Below are 11,544 nucleotides of genomic sequence, written 5' to 3'. Positions count from 1 at the left end.
TTTTTCCTCACCGTGTATATTACATAGTTATTATTGATTTTCCTTTTGGTGAAGTATTATAGTGAAGTATTATGGTGAAGTAGTAAATTTTAATTTGGTCTCCAAAACTTACGAGTCACTTTCTTGCCTATACGAATTGAAATGAATCAACCACTAAGTTTAATTTTAAATTAAAACCATTTATAAGTCTGTCGTGACTTTTATAATTTCCTTACAAAGAAGGTTAGCATTTAATTTCCTGTTTTTCGTGCATACGAAAACTTTTGGGAATGATGAATTGCATCATTTCTTAAGATTAATACTTTCACATAATGTTTATACATTATACATACATAGTTATTGATTTTCCTTTTGGTGAAGTATTATAAATTTTAATTTGGTCCCCGAAACTTACGAGTTACTTTCTTGCCTATACGAATTGAAATGAATCAACCACTAAGTTTAATTTTAAATTAAAACCATTTATAAGTCTGTCGTGACTTTTATAATTTCCTTACAAAGAAGGTTAGCATTTAATTTCCTGTTTTTCGTGCATACGAAAACTTTTGGGAATGATGAATTGCGTCATTTCTTAAGATTAATACTTTCACATAATATCTAGACAGCACGTTATGTTTATGATAAATACACTGCGTAATTAAATTATTTATTATTATTTGCATAATTAATGAGCATAAATAGACTAAATGCATAGGTAACTTTGATACAGCACAAAGCCAAAAAAATCGTAGACTTCAATTTTTTTAATTTGTACGGAAAAATTCATATTTTACAATGGTTCTTATAGAATTTGCGAATAAAATTCATCGCACCTCGTACAGCGCGTCAAACTATGAAAAGTTTTGCAGACAAAACACGTCCTTACTTTTCAAGAGATCACGATAAGGGGAACAGAGATATTCCAAATCTTAAAAATTCTTTTGAAGGTGAAGATTTCTAGCTTTAAAATAAAAAAAATGTTCAAATGCGATAAGTTTTCGAGAAGTTACGATTATTTGAAGTTGAATGAAATTTTGGTACAAATTTTTTTGCGTTAATTTTGTTGCGCAGTATATACATATATATTGTACATTTATAGAATATTCGATTAGAATATTCTGAAATTGAGAATATTTGCACTCCAGAAGAATATTCATAGAACTTAATTTGTGTGCTATCCGGGTATGGCTGTATTGTACTACGGTGTCTCGACATTCATTGTCATTATGGTTCATTGTGATTACTAAAATATATTCCATTAATTATATGCCGGAGAGACAGTTGTTAAGTGTTCCCATTCGGTATGTGATATTAAAAAAATATTGTAATTTTCGGAAGTGGTATAGAAATATAGTATAACTAGCAGATCCACTCCGTCATTTGTTTCGTTTTGCGTCGATCCCTTCTGCGCATCCGACATTGTTCTGGGCACCAATGAGAGAAAACTTGTACGTATGGTAGTATGGCTATGATGAGTACGTATACATACACACATCGCATAATGCAGGAAAGAAGACCACTGTGTAGCTTACAAAAATAGTGGTACCTTTGTTCGTCATCGTTACGTACGTCGTAAGTTCATTGGTTTCGTATTATCTTCTCGATCAGATTTGATAAGTGCCCGTCGCGTCAAAGGGACCACTCCGCTCGATCTGACGCCGCCGAGCAAAACAACGCGGTAGATTAAATCGGTTCCCTGGAGAAACAGCTCTAACAAGACAATGAAACTGCCTCTTCTTCTAACGCTCTTGTGTTGCTCTTGCATCGACGTCAGCTACACCCGGGAAATAACGTATGTATTCGGTCCACTAGTTTGATACTTCGAACGTCCTTAGTAGAAATATTTTACCGAAAATATATAATACAATTTTGCTCAAGTGCACCCAAAAATCTCTAGATTGGACCTCGGTTTCATTTCATATGTATATATCGATATATCGATAAACATTCAAATTCAAAAAATCATCTTCAGTAAACATTAACACAGATTTTAGGTAAAGTCGGTAAATTCCATAATGTTTTTATCATTTTTCAACAACATACTTCAACTATTCTATAAGGAAAATTATGATTCGTCTTGAAATACATTCATAATTTTTCAATAACTTTTATTTCACTTTTTATCGACTTCGCGTACCTTCACTTGTGGCACTTCTTTCTTTAAATATAATTTCATTTTCAATGATACCATATTTATTCTGTCCTACAAAATGCTCGAATCAATCTTTACTGACACGAAGACATCAAGGATGCTATGTTGAGCTTGGTACATATGATGCAAGAGAATACGGAGAAGCTGGAGAAGCTGGAGAGGCACGAGACGAGAGCTTGTGTGTCCAAATGTGCGAAACTGAAATGTGTGAAACTGAAATGTGCGAAACTGAACTGTGCGACACTGAACTGTGCGACACTGAACTGTGCGACACTGAACTGTGCGACACTGAACTGTGCGACACTGAACTGTGCGACACTGAACTGTGCGACACTGAACTGTGCGACACTGAACTTTGCGACACTGAACTGTGCGACACTGAACTGTGCGTAAAAGAACTGTCCAATTGAACAATCGCTGATTTAGAAAGATTTATTATTTATAAATTAGCAAAATTTCCAAACAGGGCTCTACATGCATACGCGTGTGTCTGTGTGTTTTAAATTATATTTCGAAAACCTGTGTCCAAAAGCAACGGTGTCCAATTGTACGGTGCGCACAAGAACTGTGTCCAAATGAACGGTGCGCAAAAGAACTGTGCGCAACATTATATGCCCAATAGCACTGTGTGCAATTGCATCGTGTTCAATTGTACTGTGCGCAATTGAGCCTCTCCCGCTGGATTGATGCCGATTTTGCTCATCATTAATAAAGAGTAATTGTCTTGCAGCAACAATTTTATGAAGATAAAAAGTCCTCGGTACTCTACTAAAGAAAACTGTCGTATTCTGTTTGCAGTGCAATATTACTTCACTGAAATCGTACGTCCGAATATAGATTGACACTATGATTTGTTCTCATATATATAAAATCTACATCGTATAATGTGATTTATGTAAAAAATATTCTGTCTAAGGTCGAAAGAGCAAAGGATGCACTTCTATTGTCAAGCTACGTATTAAATCGATAATTCTGCATATAAAGTATTGTTTATGACTAAGTGGCACATATCTACATGTATTATTCGCACTTAAATATTTACTACAGGTGAAAACTTTATAACCAAGTATGACAATGAATTCGCAGCGAATTTGCTCAGATATTGTACATAAATTCGATATCATCCGTATAATTAAACTCTATCTGCCGATATACATTTGTATATACATGAAAACTCTAAGGAGATGTGTACACAAATGTTTACCAAAGTTGGAGTACTATTGCAGCAGCATATTCTTGACACCAAATCAAGTAAAAAATAAACAGTTATCGAAATATCGTATGATGTCTATTGAAAAAGTTGCCAAGTTTTCTTTGAACATTTAAAAATATATTAAACAAATAAAAATGTTTTAGACAAAAGTTATTCCAATTAATTAACAGAAAGAGATGATATAAAAAAAATGCGGGTTTTCATTTAAAACATTCAAAATTACCTTCGTGTAAACTTCAAACGACGATCCGAGGTCAAACCAATGATACCATCTTATGTCCCCCTTAAAACCATATAACTTTTGTCTGAAACATTTATTTCTAAAATGCATACATAAACATTATATATGTAAAAGAATAAACATTATATATAACATATATGTAAACATTATGTGAAAGTATTAATCTTAACAAATTTCGCAATTCATTATTCCCAAAAGTTTTCGTATGCACGAAAACGAGGAAATTAAATGATAACCTTCTTTGTAAGGAAATTATAAAAGTCACGACAGACTTATAAATGGTTTTAATTTAAAATTAAACTTAGAGGTTGATTTATTTCAATTCGTATAGGGAAGAAAGTGACTCGTAAGTTGGGGACGAAATTAAAATTAATAATACTTCACCATAAGGAAAGTCGATAACGACTATACAGATCTGGACAACGCGTTATGTTTATGATAAACACACTGCGCAACAAAATTGACGCAACAAAAATTTGTACCAAAATTTCACTCAACTTCAAATAATCGTAACTTCGCGAAAACTTATCGCATTTAAAGAATTTTTTTAATTTTAAAGCTAGAAATGTCTACATTTAAGAGATTTTTTTCAGATTTTGAATATCTCCGTTCCCCTTATCGTGATTTCTTTGAAAGTAAGGACGTATTTTGTCTGCAAAACTTTTCATAGTTTGACGCGCTGCACGGGGTGCGATAAATTTTAGTCATAAATTCTACAAGAGCCATTGTAAAATACGAACTTTCCCCTACAAATTAAAAAAAATTGAAGTCTACGATTTTTTGGGCGGAGTCATGATGTATCAAAGTTACCTATGCACTTAGTCTATTTATGCTCATTAATTATGCAAAGGACCGCAAAGGTCAAAAGTGCCGACAGTGCGTGGACTTACTAGTTATATTATGGTTGTACTATGGCCGAACTGTACGAATACGGAGGTTGGTAACGCCGCGCGAGTAATTCGACTCTAGGTGGATTTTAAAAAATCCTTATATCTACATAATGGCAGCGCGAGATGCGGCTCCTCGCAGTTCTCCGCTAGTCGCGTCGGAAAACAGTTCGACTGCAATTCGGCCGCGTTTCTGCCGCGCATTTCTGTTCTCGGGGAATACAGAGAGCACGAAGCTGAGAGTGAGTAGTGGCGGCCCGGGGGGGGAAGAGGCGCGTTCTGACCCGCTCGTGTCCGCGCTTTTCGCGCCGATAAACGAAAATCGAGCGCCGTCCTCGAGATCAATGGTGATCGTCGTCGGTATTTGCTCGGGCGGACGGCTCGCTTCTCTCTCAACGCGGTTCTTACACGGTGGACGAACGAGGAAGGAGCGAATGAACTTCTTCACCCGACTGCTACATCGCGTTTTGCAGCGCGTTTTGCAGCGTGCGTTTCTCTCTTCCTCGTCCGTGCGCTCTCGCTGTCTCTCGCTCTTTCTCTTTCTCGATCTTCCTTTTCTCCTCTTTTCTTTCGCTTGATCGCACTTTTCCCTTCGCACGCGCGCGCTAAAAATTTACGTCACGCATCTCCTTTTATACCGCATCCCGTTGTTGGAGGCTTTCGCAACTCGCTGTCGGCAGTACCGGAATTTTACGCTATCGATTCGCGAAAGCGTTGCCTCCAAATCGATCGAATTACAAAAATCGCATCTCGTTGTCTCACCGCCTCGCGAGGCTTTTCTTGAATTTCGTTTCCTTTTTTTTTCTCTCGATAATCGAGCAGTACGATTTATTTCCAATTGTCAGAACGCGCCGTCTTAGCAGAAGTTGCACACAAAAATTACGCGCGAAAATAGAACTGGGTTTATGAGCAGTTCTTATATATCTTACTCAGATCTGTTCTGCTTACGCGCATTACGTTGCGTTCTCTATGCACGCAAAATAACCTTTGCCTGCTCGTCACAAAGCTTTTCATACGTAATTATATATATAAAACATATATATACATATATGTAGAAAAAAAGTGGGATCCGGTTCAATTAATTTTGAAAAAAAAACAATTAAAAGATGTATAAGAATGTAACAATGGCATTTTTTACATTGAAATTCTTCTGTAAAAAAAATAACGGAGGGACTCTCAGTTTCTCATTTATATGTCGAGTTACGTTTATTTGATAAAAATTGACATTGCGCAAGACAGAGATTAAAGTAAAGTTCAGATGCTTTGATACAGCGAAGGAGTTGATGAATTCTCTGAATGGAGCGCGACTGACTTGCCTCGCATTTGCTGGTGCATTTATATAAAGGGCAAAACAAATGTGTTGCACTTGAAACACACAGCTTGACGCATATGACGGGCCATATGGCTGTTCTTGGAGGAATCCGTGCGTCTATAAATAGCCTGCATACATTTCATCCCTTCGTCACTTCCATGTACAGAAAAGACTAAGAGCTGCATCATAACTCGAGAAATATCACTTTTTTTTCTTCTATTGAAGCAACATTAATACAGCCTTGGCCAAAAACATTTGCCATCTATGTGAAACCTCAATAACTTCAAATTATTTTACATTCGGGTTAAATAAGCAATGCCAGTTGTTGGCTTTCAGTTTTTCTATAACGATTTATGGTGTAAAATCGAGTTTACTGCTGTAAACGTTTCGCGACTTGCCCTTGCGTGTTTATGATATGACGCTTTGTTTAGATTATTCAGTTTAGCGTGCCGATACGTAACAATATACAAAATACTTGATTAGAGTCGAAAGAAGTTACATTGCTGAGAATTGAAGGGGTGGCAAGTACTTTTGGTCAAGGCTGTACATGTATAAATTCAGAGATTGATACGTGAAACATAATCGATGTAAAATTATAGTATTTTAAAGAGGGAGGGAATTTGTAAATATTGAAAGTATAAAACTCTCCATGGATGTCACGCACTTTAATTAATTCTTATTTGACGAAATTAATGCGTGAAACAGTTTAAAATAGAAGATTTTAAAGATACATATATACAGGAAATATTATATTATACATTATTTAAAGCTGAGAGTCATATTTAAGTAACGTAAAATACATATCTATCGTTCGTAACTAATTGTATTAACAGACAATGAAGTAAATGAGTGAAATAATTCCTTGACGTACGTTGGAACACAGAATGCTGCGCTCTATGTAGCTACCACTGACGATTGAGTATAATTTAGTGTGACTGATGATTTCTCTCTCTACGGTCTCTCGGGGTCATCGTGCATGACCTGCGTTTTTCTTATCTCGATGGCAGTGCATTCAATTAGAAGCAGGAAAGAAGACCACTGTGTGTAGCTTACAGAAATAGTGGGCACCTTTGTTCGCCATCGTTACATACGTTGTAGGTTCATTGCTTTCGTATTATCTTCTCGATCAGATTTGATAAGTGCCCGTCGCGTCAAAGGGACCACTCCGCTCGACCTGACGCCGCCGAGCAAAACAACGCGGTAGATTAAATCGGTTCCCTGGAGAAACAGCTCTAACAAGACAATGAAACTGCCTGTTCTTCTAACGCTCTTGTGTTGCTCTTGCATCGACGTCAGCTACACCCGGGAAATAACGTATGTATTCGGTCCACATAGTTTAATACTTCGAACGTCCTTAGTAGAAATATTTTACCGAAAGTATATAATAAAATTTTGCTCAAGTGCCCCCGAAAATCTCTCGATTGGACCCTCGCTTTCATTTCATATGCATATATCGATATATCGGTAAAAATTCAAATTCGAAAAATTATCTTCAGTAAACATTAACACAGATTTTAGGTAAATTCGGTAAATTTCATAATGTTTTTATCACTTTTGAACAACATACTGCAACTTTTCTATAAGGAAAATTATGATTCATCTTGAAATACATTCATAATTTTTTAATAACTTTTATTTCACTTTTTGTCGACTTTGCGTATCTTCACTTGTGGCACTTTTTTCTTCAAATATAATCTCATTTTCAACGATACCATATTTATTCTGTCCTACAAAATGCTCGAATCAATCTTTACAGACACGAAGACATCAAGGATGCTATGTTGAGCTTGGTACATATGATGCGAGAGAATACGGAGAAGCTGGAGAGGCACGAGGCGAGAGAACGGCAGCTGGGCGAACAACTGAAAAAGACAATAGCTATCCTGACGAAGCGCGTGTCCGTCGTGGATGGCCTGAAGCTGCAATTGACCAAGATGGATGAGAGAGTCGCGGGAATAGAACATTTGATCGCACAGGTGATCACCTCGTATTCCGCTCAGTAATGCACGAGCGATTAATGTTTCTTGATGTTTCTTCGCGCAGAAAGATGAGAGGGAGCGCATACAGATGCAAAAGACCGTGGACAGTCTGGAGGATCTGGAGAATCGCCTGGAAGGTTGGCTGACGAATATCGACAGTAAGATAGCGGAGCTAAACAATCGCGCCGAGGTGACGTCTGCCCCGAACGGCAATCTTCCCGACGTTCTCACCAAGCTGAGTGGCATGGAGAGTAATTTGATGGAAGAGGTTGCGAGATTCAGGGAGGGTCTGCATAATAACGCGGCAAAGATGAATAAAGAGTCAGCAACGCTGATGGAGAAGACGCACACAATCTTCTCGGAGGTGACTCATTTATGATAAAAGTATAATATACATGTATCTTCCTCGCGTAAACACAAAGTGTTTTAAACGCTCTCAATCCAAGTAGATAGAAATGAGACTTACGCGCTCGGGTTGGATCTTTGCGCCTAGCAATTGTTATTGCGTGAAATTTTATACGAATTTTTCAGCTCGATATAAACCTATTTTGTGCCGTAGATGCAATATGTATCCACGAAGATCGGGGACCTCGAGAAATCGCTGGAAAAGTTAAGACAGGTGACTCAGAGCGTGCAGGAGAGACCGTCGGAGCGGCAATTGGATCTGTCGCCAGCTTTTGAGGATCACGTCAGGACATTGGTGCAAGTGCAAGAGCTGCTGGAGGGCACTTCTGACAGATTACGAGAATTACCTAGGTAACGACTCTCTTGATATCAGTTTTAACGTTCTCCGCGAGAATATGAGGACATGTAACATCCATCACACTTCGATACTAATTGTCGCTTTACGTTGTAGGATAAACGAGATGCAGGCGCTCCACAACGAGACGCAAGCTATGTTACAGGAGGCTAAGCATGCGTTGAACGATATCGTTACACGGGGCATCGATAATATCGGGGATAAAATAACGGAGGGCAAAGAAGAAACGAAGGATTCGGTGGCGGCGTTACGGTAAATCCCGATTGTCGTCTGGGTGGAAAGATAAACGCTAAGCATGGTCATCTTTTATTGGATACCGATAAATTATACAAGGAATCGGAGGATCATATTTGGCGTTAAATATAAGCCTATGTATCGCGTAGTCATTTCCTTTCATTTTTGAGCCTTTTTAACAGAATGGACCTGGCTAACAATGCAGAACGCGTTAACCAGGAGCTACAGAATCTGGAAAAGGGCCAGTCCGTGATGATTTCTATGGCCGATCATGTGCTAGATACGAAGAAGAGAGTGGAGTACGGCGTACATCAGATCCTGCTGGAAGTGGGCGAGTTGGTGAAGACCCAGGGTGTCAACATTAACAGCACTCTGAGCCAGAGGTTCGACGGAATCTCAAATGATATCATGGATAACCAGAATGGTGCCTTGGCGAACCTTACCAGCAAGATGGAACAAGAAATGGACAAAGTAAAGATCTGTTACTTGCTGACTCATCTGGCCGCTGCCCGGATTTGTTGTTACTACCTTCGTTGCAGGTCTGGCGGCAGATCAATGTGATGTACCAGCAAATGACGGAAAGCGCTCGAGCTCTAGATAAGCTGCATCAACAGAATGAAGCCTATGTTAATGGCACGACATCTACCATGGGTGGAATGGAGAATAAAGTAATAAAATGCGTGATAAAACATACATTTTAAATAATGAGAATTCACATAAAGCCTCTCAAATAAGTTAGGTGGACTGTTGCATAAATCATCGCATCGATACATTATCTGGGCATTACCTAAATATGCATCAGGCAGTATCTACTTTCGTGGCAGATTTAACGGCTAGATAATCGCGGATAATTTGGTACTCATTCTGAATAACACCCAACGCACATCGTCCTGAATTTATTCGCTTAAATACGGTCCATAGATCGCAAAACTAACGGTTAAATATTTGGATTTCTGCAGGTAGGCGAGATAACGAAACGCATGACGGAGGTGGATGAGAACTTGAACTACTTGCTCGGCCGCCTGTCCTTGGTCACGCAGGAATTCAATCAGATTAAGACAGGATTAGGGAACGCGTTGGATAACATCAAAGCTTCTTTCAAGGTGGTTCAGGAGAAGGCGTTGGATCTGACTCATCCGGGTCCCCATCCACTACCGGACAACTATAACAACCCGATCGAATCCGAGACCAGGAAGCCAGACGGTAAGCCTCCACCGGACTTGACGGGTTAGGCCAATGTATACTCCAAGAGAACCTTGAGTCAATAGATTCTCGAAGCATTTTGATCAATTACGTTTATCTGCTGAGAAAATATAAAATATCGCAAACACTGAAAGTTTCCTTGTAATTTCTTCTTTGTTTCCTTTACGATCGTCCGAACTCAAGTTTAACTATTTCGCCTCGCACTTGCTCACTGTATCAATTTCTTTACTGCGCAAACTGTTTGTTTTAGTTGTGACTGTAAAGTAAGCCATTTGACTCTCAGATCATCAGGCTGGCTTGGGTTAATCTCAGTCAGTGGAAGATAGCCATCTTCATCCTTAGCGAATTAACATCCGCCACTGCCACATCGACATCTCATCATCACCGTTATAATCATCGAACTGTAATACACCTTGGTAAATTTTCAAATATACTTATGTTCTTATCCAGGCGGAACAACAAGTCATAACAACGTCAAAGTGGCATTAAAATGCCACTAGAATTATTATTAAAAGTCACTTTAACGCCACTTTGATGTCCTCATGACTTTTTCTTCTGCTTGGGTTATCTCTTTTATCTCTACCTCCGTTCAAAAATGTTTTTAAAAAACCCAGTATATAACGAAATATTCATTAAAGTATAATGTTACATATATGTAAGAATGTAATCATCGGACTGCGGATGTAAATATGCATCGCTAAAGAAGATAAGGGGAATTCATATTTCAGCTTGCTTCTTTCTGAGATGACTTTAAAATAAAATTTATACATCAAATAATTTATATAACATCCGCAGTCTAACTATTAGTATTAGATGGACGATATGACATAATTAACTTTCAATTTACCATAACAACATTTAATCTCCGCGCGGAAGAAAAAGGAAGCGGGATAGTGCGTTAGTAGAATACTACAAATTTTACTGGAATGTTTCTCTATTGCTATTACTTATAAAAGATAAATAAACCATTACAAAACAACAAAGAACCTGAAAACATATACGGAAGAAAGTAAAGCATTTTGGTACACGACAAAAATTTCTCATATAAAAAATATAAAAATATATATAATTGTACATAAAATATATCTATTTTCTTCCTCTTGCATAATCTCGGCTCGTTATATACAGACAGAAATAAGAAGGGAAAATTAATTAAAGAAATAATTTTTCCTTGTGCTTTTCGTACGAAAAATATAATTGCAATTAGATTATACAGTATTCTGCATAGTCATAATCATATTTTACACGTGATTATTCTATTTGTATGATTGTACTCGTATGGGCAGTTTCTTTTCATTTCCTCAAACTTCGTTTTACAAAAAAACGATGCAAAAATTATCCTTTTAATTATTTTTTAATTCTTCTTCTCAATTATTTTTCCTGAATATTTGAGCAGAGATTGTAGAAGAGAAAAAGAACATACAGGTTAACATATTTTATATATAATTAATATAATTACACATATATATATTTGTTTTTATATGAAAAATTTTTTACCGGATGAGTTATATAAAATTATCATTAATTTTGCCGTTCTAATCTAATTAAATATATATAATCATATTAATATATTTTATTATTTAA

The 11,544-nt window shown here is 37.2% G+C and overlaps 1 protein-coding gene across 4 annotated transcripts; it reads left to right on the top strand.

Moving 5' to 3' along the window:
• The first annotated feature begins 1,106 nt into the window (after nucleotides 1-1,106).
• On the top strand, nucleotides 1,107-10,542 carry LOC105566053 (centromere-associated protein E). Of its 4 annotated transcripts, XM_012019763.1 has the most exons (10): nucleotides 4,587-4,714; nucleotides 6,915-7,098; nucleotides 7,541-7,760; nucleotides 7,828-8,127; nucleotides 8,323-8,519; nucleotides 8,620-8,775; nucleotides 8,940-9,228; nucleotides 9,297-9,425; nucleotides 9,717-9,960; nucleotides 10,211-10,542. In XM_012019763.1, the coding sequence occupies exons 2-10, from the start codon at nucleotides 7,028-7,030 to the stop codon at nucleotides 10,225-10,227; spliced, it is 1,623 nt and encodes a 540-aa protein (XP_011875153.1). In that variant the 5' UTR covers nucleotides 4,587-4,714; nucleotides 6,915-7,027; the 3' UTR covers nucleotides 10,228-10,542. The 4 variants fall into 4 exon arrangements, with proteins under 4 accessions (XP_011875152.1, XP_011875153.1, XP_011875150.1 ...); XM_012019762.1 differs by lacking the exons at nucleotides 4,587-4,714; nucleotides 6,915-7,098; nucleotides 10,211-10,542 and adding exons at nucleotides 1,107-1,771; nucleotides 2,212-2,249 and having other exon boundaries at nucleotides 7,579-7,760; nucleotides 9,717-10,093; XM_012019760.1 differs by lacking the exon at nucleotides 10,211-10,542 and having other exon boundaries at nucleotides 9,717-10,093.
• Nucleotides 10,543-11,544: the final 1,002 nt, after the last annotated feature.

This window comes from Vollenhovia emeryi, unplaced genomic scaffold, assembly GCF_000949405.1.
Source record: "Vollenhovia emeryi isolate VEMERY1.0 unplaced genomic scaffold, V.emery_V1.0 DF939147.1, whole genome shotgun sequence".
NCBI lineage: Eukaryota > Metazoa > Arthropoda > Insecta > Hymenoptera > Formicidae > Vollenhovia > Vollenhovia emeryi.
Note: the sequence above shows the minus strand (reverse complement) of the source record. Positions and strands in the feature narration are given on the sequence as shown.

What these genes read in the sequence shown, in the direction of transcription:
- LOC105566053 (XM_012019762.1), top strand. Translation starts at nt 1,701, where the DNA reads ATGAAACTGCCTCTTCTTCTAACGCTCTTGTGTTGCTCTTGCATCGAC. An exon ending in CGCACACAATCTTCTCGGAG is followed by an intron (nt 8,128 to 8,322) that starts GTGACTCATTTA and finishes TTTGTGCCGTAG; the next exon opens with ATGCAATATGTATCCACGAA. An exon ending in GATTCGGTGGCGGCGTTACG is followed by an intron (nt 8,776 to 8,939) that starts GTAAATCCCGAT and finishes CCTTTTTAACAG; the next exon opens with AATGGACCTGGCTAACAATG.